Source organism: Microtus oregoni, unplaced genomic scaffold (genome assembly GCF_018167655.1).
Source record: "Microtus oregoni isolate MIOR12 unplaced genomic scaffold, Mior012 000050F_009, whole genome shotgun sequence".
NCBI lineage: Eukaryota > Metazoa > Chordata > Mammalia > Rodentia > Cricetidae > Microtus > Microtus oregoni.
The window spans coordinates 172450-200284 of record NW_024543233.1 but is presented as its reverse complement, the minus strand read 5'-3'; the positions used below and the strand labels follow the sequence as shown (position 1 = coordinate 200284).

At 41.4% G+C, this 27835-nt stretch overlaps 1 protein-coding gene across 1 annotated transcript; it reads right to left on the bottom strand.

Moving 5' to 3' along the window:
- Positions 1-5575: 5575 nt before the first annotated feature.
- Positions 5576-27762, bottom strand: LOC121436940 (ribose-phosphate pyrophosphokinase 1). Its single transcript, XM_041636842.1, has 7 exons — positions 27520-27762; positions 15543-15726; positions 14046-14144; positions 12318-12442; positions 9780-9953; positions 8303-8462; positions 5576-6949 (listed from the first exon to the last, which is right to left on the bottom strand). Exons 1-7 carry the CDS (start codon positions 27639-27641, stop codon positions 6857-6859), a joined length of 957 nt encoding a protein of 318 aa, XP_041492776.1. The 5' UTR covers positions 27642-27762; the 3' UTR covers positions 5576-6856.
- Between the last annotated feature and the right edge of the window lie 73 nt (positions 27763-27835).

The following is a 27835-nucleotide window of genomic DNA, read 5'->3' as shown; positions in this document are numbered from 1 at the left end:
TGTAAACAACTGGTTTTCCTACAGCTGCTCTGAGCATGAGAACCTCAGGAGTTCCTGATGGCAGGAGAGTGGTTTCTGGTGGGTTTGGCTGGGGTGTGGCTATCAGTTAAGGATCCCTATATAAACTGCCCCTGAACACAATAAAGGGGACATTCTTGGGGCATTCCTGTTTCAAGGATGACCTGTCTCTGTGTGTCTTTCAATCTCCAGCCCCTTGTCCGGTTCACTAACTGTATGGTGGCTCATAGAGCGCAGACAGGTGTGGTGTGCCGCATGGTGTGACCTTTGGTACGTCAATCACACTCCCGGACAGGCCCCACTCAAGAGTAGTTTGGGAATGCAAAGTGTTGCTTGATAGTGGACATGAATTACTTGTAACTAATATATTCCTAACTCTAACACAACCACTAAAAAAGTCTTAAAAGAAATACAATTAAAGTTGGGTAGTGGTGGCGCATGCCTTTAATCCCAGCGCTCAGGGAGACAGAGGCAGGCAGATCTCTGAATTCAAGGCCAGCCTGCTCTTCAGAGAGAGTTCTAGGACAGCCAGAGATACAGAGAAACCCTGTCTCAAAAAACCAAAAAGAAAAAAGAAAGAAATACAGTTAAGGGCTGAAAAGATGGCACAGAGTTTAAGAGCACTGGCTGCTTTTTCTGAGGTCAAGTTCAATTCCCAGCAACCACATGGTAGCTCACAACACAGCCATCTATGATGAAATCTGGTGCCTTCTTCTGGCATACAGGCATACACAGGCAGAACACTGTACATAATAAATAAATCCTAAAAAAATTACAAGAAGTCAGGCAGGCACAGGTGGATCTCTGAGTTCGAGGCTGGCCTAATCTACATAGTGAGTTCCAGGACAGCCAGGGCTATGCAGAGAGACCCTGTCTAAACCACCCTCTTCCAGAAAAAGAAAACGAAGATGGGTAGGTAATGGAGTGAGAGCAGAGAGGGTGGATTTGGGGGAGGGGCGCATGTGATTGAAAGATGTTGTATAAAACTCAAAATAGTAATTAAAATATTATTTTGAAAGTAGAAGCTTCCTGGAGACTAAAGGTACCTCAGACTCTGGAGCCCTGTTGCACCCACATGTGCTTTCTCAGCCAACACAAAGCCTGTTTGTCACAATACACTGAGCTCCTCACATGGGGGATGCACATTCACTAGTCTGCCCATAGGATGTGAACTGGGCACTGTGTTGTTACCATGGCTACTGGGGTGCCTGGAAAGCTGACAGGTGCTTAGGCTATCTCACATCCTACTGCTAAGAGCCTCCAGCCATCTCCAAGCAGTCTCTTCCTTCTCTAGAGCCTCTACTTTGCTCCCCCTAGTGGCAGCTGTGCAGCAGTGACAGGCTTTGTGAGTCTGGTTGCAGGAAAGAACGTGACTACTCATTAGGGGCATATTCTCTGCCAGGAGGCAGAGCAGCAGCCAGTCCAGGGAAAGGAATTAGCTGTAGGGCAGCTCCCCTGCCTGGACGGAGATAGGAGTCCTCACCCAGTGTATCATTAGAGGACTTTTCTCTAGATCTTGAAGAAGGTGAGCAGCATGACTACTTTTGGCCTCCCGCATGCAGGCGATGTAAAACCTCTGCCCAATATACTGCTTACATTAAAGCCCTGAGTCAAACAGCAAGATGTGAGTGAATTCTTGGCAAGCACAAGGTGCATGGGGGAAGTGTCTTGGTCACTGTTCTATTGCTGTGAAGAGACAACATGATCAAGGTAATTCCTATAAAAGAAAGCATTTGGGTCTTGCTTACAGTTTCAGAATCTTAGGCCACTGTCATCATCATGGTAGAGAGCATGGCAGCAGGCAGGGGTGGTGCTGGAAAAGAAAATGCTTCAGTCAGGTGTGGTGGTACATAGCTGTGACTTTAGCGTCCGGCAGCTGTAGGACTATCAAGATACTAAAGCTACATAGCAAGCTTTAGGCCAGCCTATGCTCCGAGACCCTATCGCAAAACGAAACAATAAAAATGGAAAGGAGCTAGGTACGTATGGCAGACAAATGGGTAGAGGATGTGGTAAATATACATAAAGGGGTATTGTTCAGTTATAGTAAAAACAGGAGACCCTGCCGTAGCATGGACCTAGAGGACAGTATAGAAGTGGAGAAAGATACATACAGATAGATCATTTATGTGTGGACTCTAAAATGAAAATACCCAGAGGCAGAGAATAAAACAGTTTGCTGGGGATAGGGTAATGGGGAGGAAATGAGATGAGGTTAAAAGATATAAAGCATGGGCTGGCAAAACAGCTCAAATACAGGCACTTCATGCCAAGCCCGATCACCTGAGCTCAATCCCCAGGACCTACAGAGTAGAAGGACCTGTCTCCTGCAGATTGGTATGTATTCCTGCCCTGCTACTATATAAATGTAATTTTTTTTTTAATTTTTTGAGACAGGGTTTCGCTGTAATTTTAGAGCCTGTCCTGGAACTAACTCTTGTAGACCAGGCTGGCCTCGAACTCAGAGATCCACCTGCCTCTGCCTCCCGAGTGCTGGGATTAAAGGCGTGAGCCACCACCACCTGGCTATAAATGTAATTTTAAAACAAGGTATATAATATTTGTATGGCTGGGCAGCAGTGGCGCACGCCTTTAACCCCAGAACTCAGGGGGCAGAGGCAGGCGGATCTCCGTGAGTTAAAAGCCAGTCTGGTCTACAGAGTGAGTTCCAGGACAGTCAGGGCTACACAGAGAAACCCTGTCTCAAAAACGTCAAAAGAAAAAAGAAAATATTTGCCTGAGTTAGTGGCTCGTCCCAAGCACTAAGCAAAAACAGGTCCTGGGATTCAGGCCGAAGATTTTATGGGCACAAGAAAGCTTGGGAGCAGGCACCTGTATCTGGTGAGCTATCTTGTCAGCCCTAAAAGATCATCTTTAGCCTGGTCTACAAAGGCTAATTCCAGGGCAGCCTCTAAGGCTACAGAGAAAGCTTGTCTCAAAAAACCAAACCAAACAACCAACCAAACAAACAAAAAAAGATGGAAAACTACTGAAGCGTGTGTATCCCAAACAGATTCTAAAAAGATTTACCTTAACAAGATTCCGTTGAGTATCATGCTTTTTACCTGACATGGACAGTGGAATAGAGGGTGGCTTAGCCATTAAGATGCTTACTGCTCTTGGAACCCGCAACTCCCAACTCCAGGTGATCTGATGCCCTCTGTGGCCTCCAAGGGTACCTGTTTCTAAGTAAGCAAACTTTTACATACAAATACACATAAATGCTATCTAAAGTCAACTGTGGTGGCACAGGCCTTTAATCCCACTACTCAGGAGGGATCCACAGAGGCAGGCAGATCAACAAAGAGCACTTGTTTGAAGAAGCTGTGTCCAGGGCCAGGGTGACACTGAGTTGCAAGAAGCAGGGCCAGCAGTTGGGAGACACTAGTGAAATCCTAACAGGTACAAGACTGGTCAACTCTTGGCTTGTAAATGGAACAGGGATTTAACTTGAGGGTGTGTGCCTGCATGTAGCTGTTTTGTCTCCCATTTCAATTTACAAGAGGTCAGGGGAGATGACTAAGGTGGCTTCTTACCACAGATGGTGCCCTGAAGGACTCCAAAGACACATGGCCCTCTTGTACCCAGACCTCTTTAGGTCCTATTGTGTGCGGGTTGCAAAAAGCCTGGGGGCAATTAAAGTGAGTCTTTCAGAACAGCAAGCTCTCCCTTGTCATTTACTTATTTTTCATTTTGTGGAAAGCACCTATCACTAGATTCTCTTCTGAAGGACAATAGAGATGTTTTTCAAAAACTCAATTCCAGGTTTTTCATAATAACCTTCAGTTTTAAGAGTCATGTACTATGAATTGTCCCTAACACTTTTAGTCGGAAAACCCCTTTTTTTCTAAGATGCTCACTATGTGGCCCGAGATACACTTGACTCATATTCATGGTGACCTCCTTGCTCCAGTCTCAAGACCAGGCATGCACTACACCCTTGTCTCCAGCAGAAAACCCTTCTCCAGATGTGGAAAGTGGAGACGGGCTCATCCAGTCTTATGGAAGCATTGGCTTGACAAGCTGTCAAAAAACCTTAGAGGGCCAGTCAGATGGCCCAGCCTCCAGAGCCTGATGACATAGTTTGATGCCCAGGACCCACATGCTAGAAAAGTCCACTCATCAGAAAGTATCATTAAAAACAAAACAGACTAAAATATTCACTGTTGGGAGCCAAGTATGGACGCATGTTTAATGCCAGCACTCAAGAAGCAGACCTCCAAGTTTGCAACTAGCCTGTCCCAGGCCAGCCAGGGTTACACAGTGAGACCTTGCCTCAAACACGATGACACAACCCTCCTCCCACCACTCAATGGTTGCTGGGTCTGGTTCCATGATTTAGTGCCTATAGGCACCTGCTGCAGATGATGCCCGAGAGCCAAATGGTTTAAAAATTCCTCCAAGTTGTTCTGTGATCGCCACATTCAGACTAAATAAATGCATTTTTAAAATAAATGGGAAAAAAACATGAGTGGCACCCGCCTTTAATCCCAGCATTCATGAGGTAGAGGCAGGAAGACCTCGATTAGAGGCCAGATAGGTGACTCTATCTCAAAAATAAATAAAACACAACAAACCAATGTTTAAGACATTAGAGGTTCTCCCACTGTAGGCGTTTGCTTATGGCACTTTCCTTAATGTCACAGGCAGTTGCCTTGCTCTAGGTATAGTTCAAAGTTAAAGAATGACCTCAAAGCCTCACCCTAGCTATTAGAGTTCCAGTCTGGGTCTTAGAGTGAAACCCAGAAATAAAACAACTTTAAGTTGTGTCACATGAGACCTAATGCTACTGCACAATCCTGCCTTGGGCTTAACCATCCTTTTGCCCTGCATAGCCACACTATATATGCTAACTAACAGCCTATTAGTCTTTAGTTATCACATCAGCTGTCCATTACTTCACTTAATGACCCCAAGGCACAATAGTGATGCTGACAATTTTATTAATGGAGCTATAATTGCTCAGTTTTGTTGTTGTCTTACAGTGCATAGCTTATAGACAAAACTATCACAGGTACGCCTGTATAGGAAAAACCTGCTATATAATATGGTTATATAATACCTAATGGTTCCAGGTAGCCAATATGGTTCTTACAATATTATTATCTATAGATAAGTAACTACTGTATTCTGAAATGATGAACCTTGACGCACTGATTCAATCCTTCAGGAAGTAGCATAATTAGCTCCCTCAGCTTCTTCCAGAAAAAAAAAAAATCATAGCTTACTCTAATCCCTCTGGAATCACTTTTGTGAAAAGTTTAACTGTATTACAGCTATCCCCATAATCAACGGAAGCATAATAAAATAAAAACACGATCCAGGTTTAAAAGAACAAAAGACCTACCTAGGCAGTGATGGCACAGGACTCGGGAGGTAGAGGCGGGCAGATCTCTGAATTTCAGGCTAGCCTGGTCTAGAGGAGTTCCAGGACAGCTAGGGTTACACAGAGAAATCCTGTCTCAGAAAGGAGCATTCTCCAACTCTAAAATCACTAAGAATGTCAAAGAAAACACACATTCTTATGTAGTCACACACAAAGAAACCCACTTAAAAATCTTGGAATGCATCATAATTTATGTTGAAATTGTACATGCTTACAATCACAAGTTTACTTTGAAGGGCTGAACTTAAATGCCAAACACTGATGTAGGAGGCAAAATTGGTTCAAAAGGAATAAGAATTTGGATCCCCAGGAATAAGTGGCAGAAACCCAGAGGCATTATGCATCATATAGTTTAGATACACCGCACAGAATTAGATTGCTTCTAATTCTCAGCAAACTTCAAATATCTTAAAGTCTTTCCATTGTTGCTTTGCTTAAAATGTCTTGGAAAAAAATAAGAGATACATTGGACAGGGAGACACCAAAGACAAACTTTCTGCAGAGAAATCAGTAGATGTGACACAGACCAAGTTGCATACATTACAGACATTTTATTAAGTTCTCAACAAGAGACTATATATATATAACACCAAATTGTTTAGCAGAAATCTGTTCAATTGAGAGACCAAATGGATTCAAGGAAGATGAAAATTAAATACTTAAATTAATCAAAGGCACTAAGACACCACCTCAAAGCTACTGCCACAGTGGTAATAGGCTAGGGAAGACTACACTACAGCAAGGTATCTAACGAGAAAGTTAGCAGCTACATAGCAAGAAGCAAGTCTCTTTACACAAGATTATGGTACAAGTACAATGATCACTGAGTCCAAGATATTTTTGGCTAGGAAAAGGTCAAAATGGCTGAAGGTAAAGCCAAAAGGAAAGGAACAGGTATAGAGAATTCAAGCTATAGAGTTAAACAGATAGCAATGGATCAGGCTTCTTCCTCCCAAAGGTTAATTACTGCATTGAGCTACTGCCCCTGCCTAACAGGGTGCTCAACTACTGGAACTATGTTTAAGGATGCTCAGGGCTCTTGCTATAGTTTAGCACAAAACTCTGAAAATGTATCACATATGGGCTGACTTTGTTGCTATGAAGAAAAACCCCAAAGCATTCCCGAGAAATAGAGTATGAGCTCTGTCAATTATGTCCTATGGACCTTGTGGAATATTCTCAATAGTCTATACATCTTTCAGCAGCTGACCTCTAGTTAAAGCTGCAAGGCTCACAAAATAAACAAGCAAGTCAGGATGAAACAACACAAGTAGGACATCCTAGCAGTTAACCACAATCTGTCTTTTTCCAATTTAGGCTAAATTCTAATGTAGCTAATATGGGATGTAAACATCTACACTGGAGCAAGCTGGGTCTTCCGCTGAACTCAAATACCAAGAAATGTGAGGGATGGGGTTGGTTTATTTTCAAAAAGCTTCAGAAGTTATTCTGTTATAAAGGAACATGGCTGAACAGGTAGGAGACAGATTCACCATTGTGGGTTCTTCTGATGGCTTCTGCAAGGATCATGGAGATGTCAATCACCTACAAAGGCAAGAAATGTACCAGGTTAGTATGCAGGGACAGAGTTTGCTGGTCCATCTGCAGCCTAGAAAGCACCCTTACTAAGAATCTAGCACTCGGGCCTTCCTTTTTCACTATAATTACTTAGAAAGAGTTAAGATGCTAGTAATAATGGGACAAATACAAGATCATCAAGACATTGACGCTGTATATGTAGTCCAGGTATGAGTGTATAGCACCTGAAGAGATAGCAATCAAGAGCACTCAATATTCTTCTAGAAGATTAGAGTTCAATTCTCAATACAATCTGTGTAGCTTAAAACCACCTGTAACTCTAGCTCCAGGGAATCTGATGCCCTCTTTTAGTCCTCTGTAATAACCTGCACAAACAATAAATGAATGAATGAATAAAATTAGCCAGGCAGTGGTGTGACATGCCTTTAATCCCAGCACTCAGGAGGCAGAGGCAGGCAGATATCTGTGAGTTTGAGGCCAGCCTGGATTACACAGTGAGTTCTAGGACAGCCATGGCTTCATAGAGAAATGTTGTCTTGAAAAACAAAACAAAAATCCAAAACAGAAAACACTAACAAGAATGAATATGCCTGTAATCATAGTATTTGGGAGGCTGGGGCAAGAGAACTGCAATGAGTCTTAGGTCGCCCCAGTCAACAATGTGCTCTGTTTAAAAAAAGCAAAAAACAAAATTCAAAGATGCTGGAGAGATGGCTCATTTTTTTAAAAAAGAGTGCTTAAGAGCGTTTGCAGAGGACCTGAGTGCTCAGAGGGAAGCTCAAAACCCACCTTTAGCTCCAGGCCCAGGGATTCAATGTCATCTTAAGCCTCTGAAAGTCACATAAGCAAACACAGACAAACTAAAAAATGTAAAAAAGTACACAATGCTGGGTGCAGTCAGATACACCCTTGATCCTAGCACTCGGGAGGCATAGGTAGGTAGACCTTACCTTAAAAAAAACACAAAACAAAACAACAAACAAAAACAAAGAAGGAAGCCAGGCCCTTAGCTTCTTGGGAGACTGAAGCAAAAATGATTTCAAATCGAGGCCTGCCTGGGCTACAGAGTGAATTCAAGGCCAGTCTGGGCAACTTAATGAGAGTATACCTTAAAAAAGTCCAAAGAAAGTAGGGCTCTGGGTCCATTCTCAATGCCAAAAGAAAAAAGAACAGAGGATGGCTTCAGAAATCCAGTGGCTTAGTCCTCACCTACAGGAGCAAGACTCTGGGTTCCATTCCCAGAACAAACAATAACAGATAAACCCAAAGAACTTAAGCTTCACTATTCACACATCTGACCTAACATGCTACTACCTGCAAAGCACTAAAGGAAATTTCTTCTGGATTAACCCCATTCACCTGTATTTTGGAGCAGTGTTTCATCTTATCCTCCTGAGGTATGGTATTGGTGACTACTACTGCTTCAAAGCATGCGTTGTTGATACGGGAAATGGCTGGGCCAGAAAAGATTCCATGAGTCAGGATAGCATAAACTCTGGTAGCTCCAGCTGAGAGAAGTCTAGAGGAAAAAAGCTGATTAATCTGACATGCAACTACAGAATCCAAATTCTAAAGAAGAATACTAGTCTGTCATAGCAGAACAGTAGCTTAAGTAGTTTAAGCACAAACTTATCTTTTACAGGTCTGGAATCTGACAAGGTAGGTTTCATTTTGAAACAATTTTTGCCCAGGTTGATAGTATGTACCATTTTGTGGGTTCACATAAAACACATGTAAGGATAGTATAGCAAGCATTTTCTTCTAATAAGGTCACTAATTATAACATGAGGATCCTATTCCCAAGATCTCATTATTTAAGCCTAAGTGCCACCCCCAACGGTAATCTGCAAAACCACACCTAGGGCAAGAAGTTAACATATTAATTTTAGGGGGACACATACTGGCCATATCAAGGAGAGAAGTCTGCACTAAGCCTTATTATATCAGCAGAACTTACAAAATTTCCAGGGGTAATCTGCGTTCTTTTCCTTTTTGGCTGGTAAAAAGAGAAATGTCCTTCAATGTTATCTGGAAAACTACACGATAAAGATATGGTACCACAAGACTGAGAATCTATGACCCTGAAAATAAGCTTAACCAGGAATATTCGCATTTGACTGTGCTTGCTGCCCAGCCTGCTGACCTGAATTTGATCCCTGGGACCCTCAGGGCAGAAGAAGAGAACCATTCCTAAAGTTGTCCTCTGACTTCTACATGCTTGCCATGGCATGTGCATGTATACACACATACAAAATGAATAAATATATGTAAAGGACATGTATGGATTTCTAACTCATCAAAACAAAAGTCAACAGTGTATAATAATGTAAATATAATTAATGTTGCTGATTGGATGGTTAAAGGGCAAATTTAGCATCTAGAAGTTGTTTTGACTATGCTTGAATTTAATGACTTTAGGTTTTATAATGGCAAACATAATATATTTTCAGTAAAAACTAGATGTGGAATTTGGACCTTTCCGTGATCTAGCAACATGTGATCCAAATACTGACTCACCACAGCTCCCAGTCAGCCACGTCATAAGGGAAACAACCCAATCTGTGGTAGATTATATTACTAAGAAAGGACTTTGGAAGATAGTTTATGTGATAGACTTGACTTTTGATAGTAAGGATATACTTAATATAAAAGCAGTGTCTCTTTATAAAAACTAAAAATCTGAAATAAGGAATACTTATTCACCTGTATGTATTAAAAGCTAACATGATCAAAATATCCCAAAGCTATTTACCCGCTCAGTTGTATTTCAAAAGAAAATCAGCAAAGCAGTAGTTAGCTTCTTCCTTCAACTACTAGCACAACGCCCTGCACTCACTTGTCAGCGGCATGACAGATTGTACCACAAGTGTCAGCCATGTCATCCACAAGGATAGCCACCCTATCCTTCACATCTCCTACTAGCACCATGCGGTCCACTTCATTGGCCTTCTTCCGTTCCTTGTGAATCAAGGCAAAATCCACATTCAATCGGTCTGCAATGGAGGTCACTCTGTAAGATAGAGGTCCAGAGTTAATGATGCATATGTGGCTTCCAATGCCGGAAGTGTAGTTCAGTGGTAGACCGCTCTGTCTAGCATGCGTGAGGCCCTGGGTTCCATTTCTCTTATCCACTTATAGAAAATATTTTTTTTCCTAGTGGAGAATAGTCCTTGAAACTAAAACAGATCCCAGAGCTAAAAGAAAGCAACAATCATTGACATCTGAAAAAACAAGCATTACAAACTGGATTTTATGGATTAATGCCTCTGTAATATCAATGGCAGTATAGGAATATCAAACTTGGGGGCTGGAGAGATGGCTCAGTGGTTAAGAGCATTGCCTGCTCTTCCAAAGGTCCTGAGCTCAATTCCCAGCAACCACATGGTGGCTCACAACCATCTGTAAAGAGGTCTGGCGCCCTCTTCTGGCCTTCAGGCATACAGACAGAATATTGTATACATAATAAATAAATTTAAAAAAAAAAGGAATATCAAACTTATACCATTCATTCTGGGGATGGGGTAGACATACCCTTCACCAATCCTGGGAAGCAGTATATGCAAGGTACATTAGTTTAACAGATTGAAGGCAGAAGGAAAGAGAGACCTTATTAGCTAGTGCAGGAGTACATAGATTGTCCCAATCCCATCATGGAAGACTTGTGATTCTAGAAACAAACAGTGATACGTGAATCTGAAGCTAGGAGTGGAGCAGTGTCCACCCTTTCAATGCATGTCCATACACTCATCTCTCCCATGATGGTGATGAAACACCACCAATGGTAAATAGCAACTTTACCTGGTCACCAAGCTTGGTATTCCTTCTACAAGTACTAGAAAGAAAATTAAACCAATTAACCAGACAAACAGGGCATGTTACTACAGCCCAAATCTTAAAGATAATATAAGCCACATTAAAAGCCTGGTTAGAAGACACTGACAACGAGATACAACACATTCACTCAAGGAGAAAGTCACTCAGTGCAAATGACAATAGGCTACCCTACCCCTATGATGTGTGCCCACACACCAGTGTGTAATCGTTGTCACAAAGAAAAGACTCATGCTTCAGACTTAGTGTTTTTAAATGTAATATTGATCAAACTTTAGAACTATGCCCTATTTCTTTTGTGAACAGAATTTTTGCTGAACAGGTCAAGAACCTCTGACCATAAGAGGTTTGAACCATAACTCTAGGCAATGCTTCTACCTGGATCTAAAGGACCCATACCTTGTGCTCTCTATTACTACTGCTTAGGCATGTAACAGAGGTAACTAATTTACTTAGAATTATGACATCCAAGAAAAATGCACGACCAGTCATCTCAAGTGTTCCGAACTGTTCATGCTTATTACTGGCCAACACATTCAGTCTCCAACAAAGCAGAAAAGAGTTGGGAAAGTAACATGTACACCCTTGAGTGGAGAGCTACTGTGAAAATTACAACCACACTGGTACCCTTACCTACTCTCCAACCCTGCCAAGACAGAAGTGAGCAACACTCAACTGGAAAATCCTCCATCACTATGAGGTAATTAGAATAAAGAATTACAAACTAATATCAAACTTTAAAAAACCTGTTTGATTATTTCAAATTAATTATTTTCTAAGTTCCTAAGAAAGATGTGAAGATGATGCTTAAGAAGTTAAGATGAAGTGTGACCTGCCTATATAGGGATGTCTTTATACTGTCACCTGAATAAACAACTCAAGTTCCCAGTTTATCAATTCCACTGAAGTTACTGAGATTAAAGAGATGGTTGAGAAAGATTTGAACTTTTTGAATTTTTCATGATTTGTTTCACTTTTGGCAAGTTCTAACTTAGTTTTTTCTACTCACCTGAGCCCTGTAGTCCTTCACTCTACTTCCACAATAAGAATATGGGCCATATTTTTATAAGGAATCCACTAAGGAAATCAAGGCTCTCAGTTTACATTATTTGAGCTATAACTGCTAATCCTTGGCAATAAGTTGGATTAAAAAATTTAGGGTCCCGGCTTTAAATGGCCTAACCAACAGCTTTGTAAACCTTACTTACCCATCAATATGGAATTTAAGAATAAACTGATTGCACATAAAATGTCCTATCCTTCCTGATAAAGTTACAGCAGTGTTAACTCTGCAGTGCCAAGTTACTGATGTTAATGTAACAGTCATGGCAATGACTACTTAGGACCCTGTCTATCCTGCCTTCCAAATGACTCAAGCTAGCATAGAGTGGAAACTATATCCAACCCATGTCCTAGCTGCTGGCATATCCAATCTGAAGTTGTGAAAAGGGCACGTCGATGGGAGAACCCCATCATAAGGGACATTACCATCTGAAAGATTTTAGCAGCACATTATTTTTGAAGAATAGTATCACAAACATACCTCTTGGCTCCACCAGCATCAGGTGAGACAATAGTACAGTTTCTCCACTCAGATATATTCTCCCTTATCCACTTTAAGACAGCTGGCTCTGCATATAAATTGTCCACTGGGATATCAAAAAAGCCCTGGAAAAAGAAGCTGGGTCAAGTTTAGCTTATTTATTTCATTTTCTTCTCTTCCATTTATGAAAGGCTAATATAAAGAAAGTGGATTCACAGATAGGTTTCATCTAAGGTACTTGCTGTCAAGTCTGATTGATGGCCTGAGGATTTTGCTCCCTGGGACTCACAGGGGAGAACTGACTACTAAAAGTTCTACATACACATGCTTCCAACACATGTACATCCAAGAACAGAAATCAATCAATCAATGCAATAATTTAAAAAAAGGCTGGTGAGATGGCTGAGCAGGAAAGGAGCCCAAGTCTGATCGTGAGAACCTACTTGGTACAAGTTCTGTAAGTTGTTCTCTTACCTCCACATGCAACACAGCGTGCGTGCATCCGTGTACATATACATGCACGCACACAAAATTTTAAAAGGAACGATTAAGTTCATGGAAAATACCTTACTACAATATTCAAAGTATTGGGAAGGTTAAAAATAGTCCCCTTTCTAGGCAAGATCAGCAATATCAGGCCTTAGCTAACTCACACCTAATCACAGGAACAAAAATGAGCCCTGTAAACAGTCAAGTTCAGCCAAGGTCTATGGATTGCCAAGCCAGTATGTTCAGACTCACAATTTATATACACTGTTTTATGCCACTTGGCGTTTGTGCTGGCCAAACTGATGAAGCAGTATGGTATATATATTTTTGGTAGCAACTACTTATAGTGAATGATTATACAGAATAACCAGAAATCAGGAGATAGGTATTTTAATTCTCGTTGATACAAACCAGTTGTATTTCTCCTCAATTATTTTTTTTTATAGGATGAGTATACACTCCTGTCTCATGCACCTCCTTGTATTGCCAGAAGACTCAAATGGTAAGTGCCGAGAGTTTATACTTTTTGTTTGTTTTGTTTTGTTTTTCGAGACAGGGTTTCTCTGTAGCTTTGGAGCCTTTCCTGGCACTAGCTCTTGTAGACCAGGCTGGCCTCAGACTCACAGAGATCTGCTGTCTCTTCCTCCCAAGTGCTGGGATTAAATGTGTTACCACCACCCGGCTGAGAGTTTATACTTTCAAACAGGGTTTATGCTACAGCACAGGCTGGTTTGGAATTCAGTTTCCCTGGCTGGACCTCCAGGAGCTAAGATTATAGATATGTACCACCATTCGTAGCAGAAAGCTTCTTTAGATAGCATAAAATAAATGTGGTGATTGATTTCTCTTGCTCTGGGTTTCTATGAAAAATCTTTAATGCCTGTAGCTCTAATTTAAGACTGATTACTCAAGGGGAATAATCTTCATAATAGCTACCATTGTATCAGCTACACCAGTTTTCAGCCAAGTATATCAGAATTAATATTTTAAAACCATAACAATGAACATATATTATGCTCAGAAGTAACCTGTCCAAGGTTATGAAGTTAATGTGCTAGTATGTCTAAGAAGCATCCAGACTAGTTGTAATCCTAAAGCCTATGCCCTAGCCATAATACTAAACTGTCTTACTAACTTCTAGCTTCAGCTTCCAGTCTCTAGAATGCAGATGTGCACCACCATGCCTGGCTCTCCTCCCACCTTTCTAACTTTCAGTACTTAGCTTCCTTCCACTGGTACCTGAATTTGAGATGCATGTAGATCCATGGTGATAATATGATCCGCTCCTGCGACAGATAGCATATTTGCAACAAGCTTAGCTGAGATGGGAGCCCGGCTCTGAATAGAAGTAAAGAAAAAAAGAAAAAAGAAAAGCCAAGATGAAAGCAGTTCATTTGCTTGAGAAACATTTACCAAGTACCTATATTGTAAAGACATCAAATCACCAAGAAACTCACGCAGAATGGCCGTTGATCTTTTTCTAAACTGGCTTAGAAGTCTTGACCCTGCTGCCTCAGTCTTTTGAGTGCTGGGATTACAGGCATATACCATTTCTGGATGTTTCCTCACCCAACCGTTTTTTTCTGAGGTTTCTCCCTCTACCCCCATTTTTTCGAGATAGGGGTTTCTCTGCATAGCCCTGGCTGTCCTAGAACTGGCTCTGTAGACTAGGAAGGCCTCAAACTCGGATATCTACCTACCTTTGCCTGGCAAGGGATAGGATTAACCTGATAATAGGTTACCAGGGCACCCATTGCCTTTAATCCCAGTACTTGGGAGGCAGAGGTAGGTGGGTCTGTGAGTTCAAGGACAGCCTGGTGAACAAACAAAGTTCCAGGACAGGTTCCAAAGCTACTTAGAGAAACCCTACCTCGAAAAACCAAAATAGAAAAAGATATATAGGTTAGTAGCCGAGCACTTAAAAGCGTTTGTCAACACCACCTGGCTGTTGATTAGTCTTAACAACAATGAATAACTGTCAGCTGAATGAAAGTTAAAATGACTTAAATAAAATATACAGTATAAATTATATGCCTGTGAGTTCCGGGACAGGCTCCAAAGCTACACAGAAAACCCTGTCTCAAAAAAAAAATCATTTTTAAATGCTCTGATATAACTGATAGCAATGTTCCTCTTTACACGATTCCATTGGTCGACTTCTCTGTTTTTATGCCAGTACCACACTGTTTTCATCACTGTAGCTCTGTAATAGAGTTTGAAGTCAGGGATGGTAATGCCTCCAGAAGATCCTTTATTGTATAGGATTGTTTTGGCTATCCTGGGTTTTTTGTTTTTCCATATAAAGTTGATTATTGTCCTCTCAAGATCTGTGAAGAATTTTGATGGGACCTTGATGGGGATTGCATTGAATCTATAAATTGCCTTTGGTAGAATTGCCATTTTTACTATGTTGATCCTAACAATCCAAGAGCAAGGGAGGTCCCTATGTTAAAAAGATTCTGAAGCCAGGTGGTGGCAGTGCACACCTTTAATCCCAGTACTCACAAAACAGGCAGGCAGACCTCTGTGAGTTCCAGGCCAGTCTGGTCTACAGAGTGAGTTCCAGGACAGCTAGGGCTGTTACACAGAGAAACACTGTCTCAAAAAAAAAAAAAAAAAAAAAAAAAAAAAAAAACAAGATCTGAACTGAAGGTACAGCTCAGTGGTAGAACGCTAGCCTAGCATTTAGCTCTAAGTTTGATTACCAACACTATTTTTAAAAAAATCCATTCATACCTTATCCTTTTTATCCTGGCGGGCATAAGGGAAACATGGGATGACTGCAGTAACCCGGCTTGCTGAAGCAATCTTGCAAGCATTAATCATGATTAAAAGTTCCATTAGATTGTCATTTATCTCACCACACCCACTCTGAACAATGTAGACATCCTCTCCACGTACACTTTCTCCAATTTCCACACTAAAATAGAAAAAGAGAATGAGCATAAACAATAGATGTCACAGCATCAATATTCAGGCATGCTATGCATGCTTTATCGCTCCATGCTTCAGACCTAAGGGAGCACTATAACCAGAAGCAGCTCATTGCCCAGCTCATTCCTGTTCACTATACAAAAACATTCTGAGCTTATGAATGAGACACAGCACGAAAAAAAGGAACTTTAAAGTAGAAAGTTGACTTATAGAAGCAATTGCTCATATGGAAAAGCAAAAAACCCCAGGATAGCCAAAACAATCCTGTACAATAAAAGAACTTCTGGAGGCATCACAATCCCTGACTTCAAACTCTATACAGAGCTACAGTACTGAAAACAGCCTGGTATTGGCATAAGAATGGCACTGAATAGAAGACCCAGAAATCAATCCACATATCTTCAAACACCTGATCTTTATTATTTATTTAATTAATTTATTAATTTATTTATTTATTATGTATAAAATATTCTGTCTGCGTGCATGCCTGAAGAGGGCACCAGACTTCATTACAGATGGTTGTGAGCCACCATTTGGTTGCTGGGAATTGAACTCAGGACCTTTGGAAGAGCAGGCAATGCTCTTAACCTCTGAGCCATCTCTCCAGCCCTCCCTCCCCCTGAACACTTAATCTTTGATAAAGAAGCAAAAAATATCAAATGGAAAAAAGAAAGCATATTTAATAAGTGGTGCTAGCATAACTGGTTATCAACATGCAGAAGAATGAAAACAGATCTATCACCATGCACAAAACTCAAGTCCAGATGGATCAAAGACCTCAACATAAAGCCAGCCACACTGAACCTCATAGAAGAGAAAGTGGAAAGCACACTTAAACGCATTGGCACAGGAGACTACTTCCTAAATATAACCCCAGTAGCACAAACATTGAGAGAAACAATTAATAAATGTGACTTCCTGAAACTGAAAAGCTTCTGTAAAGCAAAGGATGTGGTCAACAAGACAAAAAAACCAACAGCCTACAGAATGGGAAAAGATCTTCACTAACCCCACATCAGACAGAGGTCTGATCTCCAAAATATACAAAGAACAAGAAATTAGACACCAAAAGATCACATAATCCAATAAAAAAAATGAAGTACAGACCTAAACAGAGAACTCTCAACAGAGGAATCTAAAATGGCTGAAAGACACTTAAGGAAATGTTCAATATCCTTAGTCATCAGAGAAATGCAAATCAAAACAACTCTGAGATTCCATCTTACACCTGTAAGAATGGCCAAAATCAAAAACACTGAAGACAACTTATGCTGGAGAGGTTGTGGGGAAAAGGGAACACTTCTGCATTGCTGGTGGGAATGCAAGCTGGTACAATCCCTTTGGATGTCAGTGTGGCAATTTCTCAGAAAATTAGGAAACAACCTTCCTCAAGATCCAGTAATACCACTTTGGGATATATATCCAAAGGATGCTCACTTGTGCCACAAGGACATGTGCTCAACTATGTTCATAGCAGCTTTGTTTGTCATAGCCAGAACCTGGAAACAACTTAAATGTCCCTCGATCGAAGAATGGATAAAAAAAATGTGGTACATTTACACAATGAAGTACTACTCAGCAGAAAAAAATAACGACAGCTTGAATTTTGCAGGAAAATGGATGGAGCTAAAAAACATTATTTTGAGTGAGGTAATCCAGACACAGAAAGACAATTATCACATGTACTCACTCAGAGGTGATTTTTAAACATAAAGCAAAGAAAACCAACCTACAAACCACAGTCCCAGAGAACTTAGACAACAATGCGGATACTAAGAGAGACTACATAGATATAATCTACATAGGAAGTAGAAAATAAAAAAAGACAAGATCTCCTGAGTAAATTGGGAGCATGGGGACCTTGGGGGAGGATTGAAGGGGAAAGGGAGAGGCAGGGAGGGGAGCAGAGAAAAATGTAGAGGTCAATAAATATCAATAAAAAATAAAAAAGCAACTGCACCATATAACTTCATATGGTGGCCATCAGATATGGTATCAAATGTGTTCTCAATGGTGACTACTCTAGTACTGATGCTGTATAGAGAAGACAGCATCTTCCCTACCATAGCGACAGTTCAAACATAAATTACTCATGCTAAAACTAAGGTACTCTACTAGGAATATGCAATAGTGAATGAAACAGATGCAGGCCCTGATCTCATTCTGTGCTAACTACTCTGACCTAAGTAGAAAGTCTTGTTTAATAAGAACTGCAAAGTGGTCTGGAGGGATGAGTTAGTCTTTAAGAACATGAATTGCTCTTCCAGGGGACATGACTTCAGAGGGTTCACAATCACCTCTAACTCCAACTCCAGGGGTTCTGACACCTTTGGACAGACACCTGTACTAATATGTACATACTCTTACACAAACACACTTGATTACACAAAATAAATATTGGGGCTGAAGAGACTGAGTTCAGTTCCTAGCACCATGTCAGATGGCTTGCAACCAGCTGTTACTCCAGCTCCAGTGGGAACTATATACATGTAGTGTGCATATACACATACAGGCAAACATTCACATACAAAATAAAAATCTTTGTAAAGATAAATATTTTTTGAAAAATCCAAAAGTACACTACTCTATTAAGTAGACTATATTTTACAAAAGAATGAAAAAGTTATGCTGATCCTTGGTTTCCTACCAATAAAAACATCTAAAAATAAAGGGGAGGGAGGGATGCTCAATAGGTAAAGTGCTTGTGTGTGACTCTCATGATCCAAGTTCAATCCCTGGAATCCATGTAAAAGGGGAGTAAGAGAAACCAATTTCACAAAGTTGTCCTCTGTGTATGTGTGAACACACAAATAACAAACAAAAACCTTATAATTAAAAATGACAAAACCAGGCTAGTGTTGGTGGTGTGTACCTACAATTCCAGGGCGAAGGACATCAAGGAAGGGTAATGGTGATTTTAAAGGCAGGATAGTTACATAAAAAGAAAGAGACCCTGTCTAAAAAATAATAAAAGGCGCTGGCGAGATGGCTCAGAGGATAAAAAGCACTAGCTGCTCTTCCAGAGGTCCTGAGTTCAATTCCCAGCAACCACATGGTGGCTCATAACCATCTGTAATGAGATCTGGTGCTGTCTTCTGTCCCACAGGAATACATGCAGGCAGAATATTGTATATATAATAAAATTAAAAAAATAAAAAAAAATTTAAAGACTTAAGAGAAAAAGGAAGAAACATCAACAAAACCAAAAGCTAGTTTATATGATAAAAATCAATATCTATTGATAAACCTCTAAGATGGCCAACAGAAACAACTGTGTAGGTAGGGAGGTGGGGAGGATCATCATATGGAAAAATTAAATAAAAAATTAGGCAACTAATACTAAGCTTAATCCGCGAGAGAATTAATGCTAATTTTACAATCTTCCAGAAACAGATAAGAAAACAGGTTCCAATTCAATTTTATCGAGGCCAGCATTACTCAGATACTAAAACCAGATAAAGTCAATATAAAAAGAAAACCATTGAAAGACAGGAGGAGAAAAATAGATGTAGTCATGACAGAGCAAATAGAAAAGACCCTTTTATATATCTTGATGTTTATCTGTGTCAATATACTGATTGTTACAATATACCATAGCTTTACAAGAAACTAAAGTTGGCATAAAGAATTATATCCAGAAAGTTATAAAACAGAGTAAAAAATGTATTGCATATTTTCTCAAATCTACAATTAATACAAAATTCATTTTTGTGACACTGGGAATAAAACTCATTATTTTGTACATGATAGACAAGTGATCCACCACTGAATTATACTCTCTGCTCGCAAAATTCAAATTTATTTTGATTTTTTTTGAGACAAGGAAGGGCTCATGTAATTCAGGATGGCCTGCAATTTATTACAGAGCTGAGAATGACTTCAAACTTCTGAGTCTCCTGCCACCACCTCCAAACGCAGCATCATGCCTGTTGGTTCAAAATTCAGTCCAAAGCCACAGAGAAACCCTGTCTCAAAAAACCAAAAAACCAAAAAAACAAAATTCAGTCTTGAATTGGTGCACACCTATAATCAAGACACTCTGCTGAGAGCAGCTTAGGACAGACAGTGAGCTCCAGGTTAGTCTGGGCCACAGTTTGTGATACTGTCTCCAAACAACTAACTAAAATAACTAGTAAAAATAACTGTGCATCATTCTACCTGTGGATATCACGTAACCACTACTGCATCTCTCAATTAAGGCTGAGTTAAGAGACGCATAAGAAAATGAAGGTTCTTCTGTGGTCAGTCAGAAGAAGCTACTTAAACTGTGTATTTTCTGAGAAGCTATGGAATGCTGTGAGGGAACTTGGGAGAGTTCCAATTTCTGCAGTTAGCCTGAAAAATGCCCAGCTCAGAGTCAGATTTAAGGGTATTTAGTGAAAAGTAATGAAAGCCAAGGCTACATAGTCTGTCTCAAAAAAGGGAGAATAGTTCACCTCCAAGTATTTTCTCCCTAGCTTGTCACCTATAGTCTTTATACTCCTTGGATATATCTTTTTTCCTGCTTCCTAGCCTCTATACTTCTTCCTGATATCTGGAATGTTCTTAAGTATAAATAAATTACCCACTAGGCAGTGGTGGTAGCACATGCATTTAATCCTAGTACTCGGGAGGCAGAGGCAGGTAGATCTGAGTTCCAGGACAGCCAGGACTACAGAAAAATCCTGTCTGGGAGGGGAAAAAACACATACCCATTTTTTAGGTCAGCAATTTACCTTTCCTGGTAGTTTTTTATTAACCATTTGGAACCACTAAGAGAACAGAGCTAAGGATGTAGCTCAATTGGTAGGGTACTGTTTCCCCAGTATTCAGAAGTCTTGGTGTAGATCTGACCTAGGTGTGGGTGCAGCCTTAAATTCCAGGGTGAGGCAGGAACATCAGGCTATATAAGGAATTTGAAGTTAAGCGGCTAAGAGAGGTTGATCTTGCAGAGGACCCAGGTTCTGTTCCCGGCGCCCACATGGTGGCTCCCAACCATCTCTAAAAACAGTTCTAGGAACCTAGCGCCCTCTTCTGGCCTCTGTAGGCATGTTGGGAATAACGTGGTGCACAGGCATACATGCAGGCAAACCACTCATATGAAAAATAAAATATAAGAAAAAAAAAGGTAACATAAAACTATCAATTACTTATTCTCAATAGATCTTATTTGCATTCTGGATCAAATATAAATATAGCTGGGTAGGACGACACATACCAGTAAGCAAAAACACATACCAGTAAGCAAATATAAATTTAGCTGGGTAGGACGACACATACCAGTAAGCAAAAAACTCTGGAAGCTGCAACAGGAGGACCGAGTTAGAGACCAGCCTAGGATACAAATTAAAGATCCTATGTGAAATAGAAAGCAACAACAAAACCGTGGGCCAGTGAGACGGCTCCAGCAGGTGATGATATCTGCTGCAGAGCCTGACAACCTGAGTTCAATTCCCTAAACCCCTGTGCAAGAAAAGAACTGACTCCATTGCACCCCTCAATAAATAAATAAAATGTAATAAAGAACTGTTAGGTGCGAGCAAGGTAGTCCAGCTCATAAAGGTGCTTGCCAGAAGCCTGATCACTCGAGTTCCATTCCTGAAATCCACATGGTAAAGGAAAGCATAGACATTCCAAAGTTGTCTTCTGACCCTCACACTTAGAAACAATAAATATGTAAATTTTTATTTTTAAAAACCATACATTTATAACAGAACTGAACACTGACTAGTTCTTCAATATTTAGGAATTAGTATTTTTTAATGTGTGCATATAGTGTGTGTGTGTGTGTGTGTGTGTGTGAGAGAGAGAGAGAGAGAGAGAGAGAGAGAGAGAGAGAGAGAGAGTTGTGTTTAGGTCAGAGGACAACTTTGGGCATTGGTCCTCACCTTCCACCTTGAGACAGTCTTTTAGTTGTATATAGGGCTGGCTAGTCTGCAAGCTTCCAGGGGTTCCTGTCTCTACCTCCCATCTTCCCAAAGGAACACTTGTGGGTGCATGCAGCTTTAAGTGGGCTCTGGGGATTCAAACTCAAGCCATGTGTTTATTTTGAGGGTTCTACCACAAAAAGTTAAATAGGGGCTGGAAAGATGGCTCAGTGGTTCTTAACAAGAATCTGAAATGGTTTTCAACATTCAGTCCATCACCTGTAACTCCAGTTTTAGGAAATCAGACACTCCCCCCCACACACACACTTTTAAAAAAGGTAAAGTGGTGCCGGGCGGTGGTGGCGCACGCCTTTAATCCCAGCACTTGGGAGGCAGAGACAGGCAGAACTCTGAGTTCAAGGCCAGCCTGGTGCTGGGCGGTGGTGGCGCACGCCTTTAATCCCAGCACTCGGGAGGCAGAGGCAGGCAGATCTCTGTGAGTTCGAGACCAGCCTGGTCTACAAGAGCTAGTTCCAGGACAGGCTCCAAAACCACAGAGAAACCCTGTCTCGAAAAACCAAAAAAAAAAAAAAAGAAAAAGAAAAAAAAGGTTAAAGTGATTCTTCCAGTTATTTTCACCGTTCTGGCTAGTCTCTTAAAAACACACTGTTATCTTATTAATAACTAAATTCTGAAAATATTCTTTTAAGTTCACATAGGTCAGAGAGGTCCAAGGAGGCCTTTCTACAAGAACTACTTGCATGTGTTCCAAATACAGCACTCACTCACTGACCTCGTGTTTATGGTCATTGAGCACTTCAAATGTGGCTAAGACAGCATTTAAGGGGCTAAGGCAAGAGGATCCATAAAGGTCATCCTGGGCTACAAGGAATTTTGAATTAGTTTAGATTACCTGCGGCTTTGAAAACAAAACAAAGCAACCAGGTTGACCAAGAACCCTGAGATCAGCCAGCTTTAGCCGCTAGAGTATTGGAATTAAAGGTGTGGTCTTTACTCTCACTTCCTTGAGAGATTAGATTGCCTGATAAAATGCTTTAGTTCTGTGGCCCAGAGGCATTCTAGACCAAGTATTTCCAACAATTGAGCAACTTCACGGCTAATCCAGTCCACCACTCCTCTCGCACATCTCCCCTCTTAGACCCAGATCTCCATTCTCCTGGGAGCAAGAAGCTGGGTGCACTGATTTCCAACTATGTGTGGTATCAGAGGTCTACCTATGGTTGTTTCAGTAAAGGAATACCATGCGCTCCACACATTCACTTACTACTGTCAGGTTGTTTGATTAGGAGTTAGAGAACAAACAATTTCACAACTGACCCTAGACAGTCTGCTAGGCTTAAATGAGTCTTCAAAAGCATTAAAAGCTGCAAACATGAACCAATACAAAAAAAAAAAAAACCTGCTCAAAATTATTACATTTTTCATGCTATTCTTTATCACTGTGTAAATGACCCATCCATAAAACCTTTGGGAGTTTCTATATGGAAGTCTCTAGAGAGCTGTAAGAAAATAAAAACGTGTTACTTATGCCTCTATCCCTTCATCTGCCAGAAGCCAAGAATACAGATAAAGTAAATCTAAACAAACTTTACCAATTATTGGCAAAATTACTATAGTACTTGGTTCTACAAAACTTAAAACCAAAAAATACTTAAAATATCTATTTTAACAAACTTCTCACTTTTGTAACTACAGAATATACTTCAAATTTTTTACTGGGGTAGGGAGTGGAGCTGAGGAGGAACAGGGTTTACTATGTAGCTTAGGCTGGCCTGGAACTACCTCTACCTCTGTAGATCAGACCTGCCTGCCTCTGCCTCTAGAGTGTTAGGTGTGTGCCACTATTGCCTGGTTTCAAATTCTTTCTTTAAAGCAGATGGGTTATTAATTATGAAACCTCATAATCTAGACTTTTCCGGGAGAGAAAACATTTCCTTTGTCAAAATAAAGTCCAGCCTTTTGTACAATATATGCCAACAATAAGGGAAAGGGCAAAGATTTCCAAACAAGAATAATTATTGCCAGTTTAAACATCTAAAAATACATGACAAATATAATAGCATCATTAGAGGTTAGTCCTTAAGATTTGTGTTCTAGGGAAAGTGACAGTTGGGGCTGGAGAGATGGCTCAGTGGTTAAGAGCATTGCCTGCTCTTTCAAAGGTCCTGAGTTCAATTCCCAGCAACCACATGGTGGCTCACAACCATCTGTAATGAGGCCTGGTGCCCTCTTCTGGCCTGCAGGGGTACGTGTAGGCAGAACATTGTATACATAATAAATAAATAAATAAATAAATAAATAAATATTAAAAAAAAAAAGAGTCCTTAACTGAGTATAGTGGAGGGAGGGAGGGAGGGAGGGAGGGAGGGAGAGAGAGAAAGAGAGAAAGAGAGAGAGAGAAACTAAGTTAAGAGTCCCTGCTGTTTTGTTCTTCTAGAAGACCCAATGTCCCATCAGGTGGTACCCATAACTCCAATTCCAGAGCATCTGGTGCCCTCTTCTGGAATCTGCAAGTGCCCAAACATGTGACACATGCCCCCCCCAACACACAAACTTACACATAAATAAGATAAAATCTTTTTAAAAATTATGTTCTAGCCTGGTGTGGTGTCCAACACCTTTAATCCCAGCACTTGGGTGGGAGGCAGAGGCAGGTTGATCTCTGTGAGTTTGAGGCCAGCCTGGTCTACAGAGTGAGTTCCAGGACAGCCAAAACTACAGAGAAACCTTATCTCAAAAAGCCAAAACCTAAAACAAAAAACGTTCTGAGGTCAGGCGTGACGGTGCAGGCTTGTTAATTGGACCGAGAAAGCCAAGACCAGCATGGTCTACATAGCAAGTTCTAGCCAGCCAGGTGTGCTCCAGGCTCCCCCACCCACATAAAAAAAAAACCACTTAGCAACTCAACACCCAACCTCCACTAACATTTTTGCTTAATAACCAACATTTCAGCCATTTTTCAAAGGCAAACTTAAAGCTAAACCATATTCAGGGCTGGAGAGTCAGTTCAGTGGTTAAGAGCACAGGCTGCTCTAGCGGAGGATTCCCAGATCCCACATGGCACTTTACAGCCATCTGTGACCCAGTCCCAGGGATTGTAGTGACATTTCATTTGTATTTGAATAAACAAAGCTCGCTTGAAGATCAGAGAGTAAAACAGCCCCACTGGTCAGCCTTACAGACCAGAGAGCAGTAACACACACCTTTAATCCCAGTAGCCACACCAGTTGCCATAGAAAGCGGGCGGTATTCGCCTTTATTCCCAGCCCTAGAGAGGATTATAATATGGGAACAGACAGCTCTCAGTCTCATTCTGAGATTCTTGAAGGTAAGAGTGACTGGTTGCTTTGAACCCCAATTTCTCTGAGTTTTTATTAATCGTGCTTCCCACGTTGTGTCAAATGAAGTACGATAAAGACTCAGAGATAGATATTGGGGTTCAACCTGAAGACCAGAAAAGCAAAGCAGTCAGCCACTGGCTCTTACCTCGATCTCAGTCCAACACTGAGTTTTCCTGGAAACTGTGTCTGAGAGGTGTTTCCTCCCATTTCTTCAGGCATTTATTTATTAAAATAAAAGGGAAATGCCACTACAAGGGATCTAACCACTCTCCTGACTTTAGCAAGCACCAGGCATGCAATGCCAGACATATCTGCAGGCAAAACACCCACACACATAAACTAATAAAACAACAACCTAAACGCCTTGTTCAAGCTGCTTTATCAAAATCAGGCAGTAGAAAACTGTGTTCTCTCTTCTCCCATGACCACCAACCCAAATCTAATCTCAGGTTCTGCAGTATGCAGCGGGCTAAGGATTAATACAAGGACAAAACAGTCATTTCTTTTCTGAAAACAGAGGAAGACTCAATAACCAAAAGGGTAAAGAAAACCTCTAAAATGAAAAACACTTTTACCCCCTAACTAAACTATCGTTCTCAAAGTCTGAAGCTGTTTTCTTGAGGCCCAGGAATAATACTGGTCAGAGGTAACAAGCAGCTTGCACTCCTCTTTTGACTAAGGTATTTATTGCCTGGTTACAGATGCTTGTGTTTGCACTAACATTTGCATCACAATTAATAGCCTACTAATCCAGGGGCAGCCATCCGTTACAGATGAACTTTTAGCTAGGTCTAAAAAAAAAAAAAAATTAGGCCGGGCGGTGGTGGTGGTGGCGCATGCCTTTAATCCCAGCACTCGGGAAGCAGAGGTAGGTGAATCTCTGTGAGTTCGAGGCCAGCCTGGTCTACAAGAGCTAGTTCCAGGACAACCTCTAAAGCTACAGAGAAACCTGTCTCGAAAAAACCAAATAAATAAATAAATAAATAAATAAATAAATAAATAAAAAATAAAGCTATAGCCAGGCGGTGGGGGCGCACGCCTTTAATCCCAGCACTAGAGAGGCAGGTGGATCTCTGCCTGGTCTATAAGAGCCAGTTCCAGGGAAAGCTCCAAAGCTACAAAGAAACCCTATTTGAAAAAACAAAAAAAGTTATATTTGGAAATCACTTTGAAGATACAAAACATTCATTAAAAAACAAATCTTATGTAAATTAACTGATGATTTTTTTTTAAAAAAAAATGACCCCTAACAGATGATGTAAGATTGTAGACTGTAGGGGTAGTGATGGCTTCTGCCAGTAATCCCATTACTAAGTAGGCAAAGAGGCAAGACCTGCAGGGGATTCCCCCTCAAAAAGCACCCTAAAAACAAAATCCAAAAAACTCAATGAAAAAAGAATTATGGCCTGTGCTCTTATCTACTGTGGGAAAACAAAACAAAACAAAAAAACAGCGCAGGAGACCTAGAACGTTCCACAGACGGCTGGAACAGGCACTGAAGTAGGTAACCTCTCACATGGTCCAAAAGTGCACGTGGACCATGAAATTGGGGCTAGAGAGCGAGTTTTGTTAGTAATTAATATTTGAAAGAGGATCTCACTATGTGGTCCGACGAGTCCAGAATTAGCCTCAAGCTTGTGGCTGGCCATCCTCCTCCTTCTGCCCAGTGGTGTGATTACAAATTACAGGTGCGTGACACTATGCACACCAGCGCTGGGCGAGGAGTTTTAAGGCAAAGCATCGAAAAAAAACCGAAAAAAAACCCTCAAATTTCAATTCACGTGTAAGTCGTTCCTACATCCCCACGCAAGTAACACCGAGAAGAGGTGTGCCCATAGCAGCATTGGGAAAAGTCAAAAATTCCAATTCCACAATTTAGCTTTCCCCAAGACTTTCGGGATGTCTCAGGATGAGATGCTGAAGATCAAGGATGCTGAGCTAAAGCACCACTTCATCCTACCGCCTCGATTTAAGTTAAGGATGGTTCCGATTCCGCGACAGACAGATTGCGAAGATAGGAAAAGCCGACGCTTGATAATCGAAGGGAAATGGTAACATGTTCGCATACTCAGAATACCAAACCAGAACGCTCCATTTCGAATCAAAAAAGCTTTCCGACTCTAGGAGAAAGACCACGAGGGGGCTATCAGAACGCGGTAGGTTCTCCGATGTGTACCAGTCAAAGCGCCCCAAAGCGGACCGAATCCAGCCTAGTGGTTCCACAATGAAGAGACAAGCCACGTGTCCCCATGGCTGAAACTAAGCGTCGGTACCCCTCCAGGAGCTCCGGGGAGGCCATTACCAGCCCCAGTTAGATCCTCCATCCCCAACCTTCAAATGTAGCATCTACTCCTGCCCCCTCCATCTTGGTTCCACCTAACCGCGCGGCGAGGATAAACGCGACCCTCCGACGACGAGGTAAAATAACGGAACAGCTCACGGGGCAAGCTAACCTCAGCAGCTCCCTTCTGCCTTCCCTCAGCGCCCCCGAACTCCCGCGGCAGCTCCATCCCCCAAGGTCCCGCCACCCGGGCAGGTGAGGTGCACTCGGGATGCCAATTTCGTCCTTACCAGGTCTCCTGGTTGCTGAATTTCTTAGTCACCACCTTGCCTAGCTCCAGGCCCAGGCGGTCAGCAATTTTCTGGGATAAGTCCTGGTGGGAGCTCCCGCTGAAGATTTTGATATTCGGCATATTGGGCAACTACACGGACGCGCTCTTGCTCAGTGGTTGCTGCCGCTGCGGAGACTGGACGCTTAGTCAGCCGGTAGCCTTAACACCTAGCGCACCGCGTTCCTACTCCGCCATCTTACATTCCCGCCCAGCGCGCGACTCTAATTATTGAGTGCCAAGGGGGCGGGATCACAAAGGAAGTGTCCCACCCATCC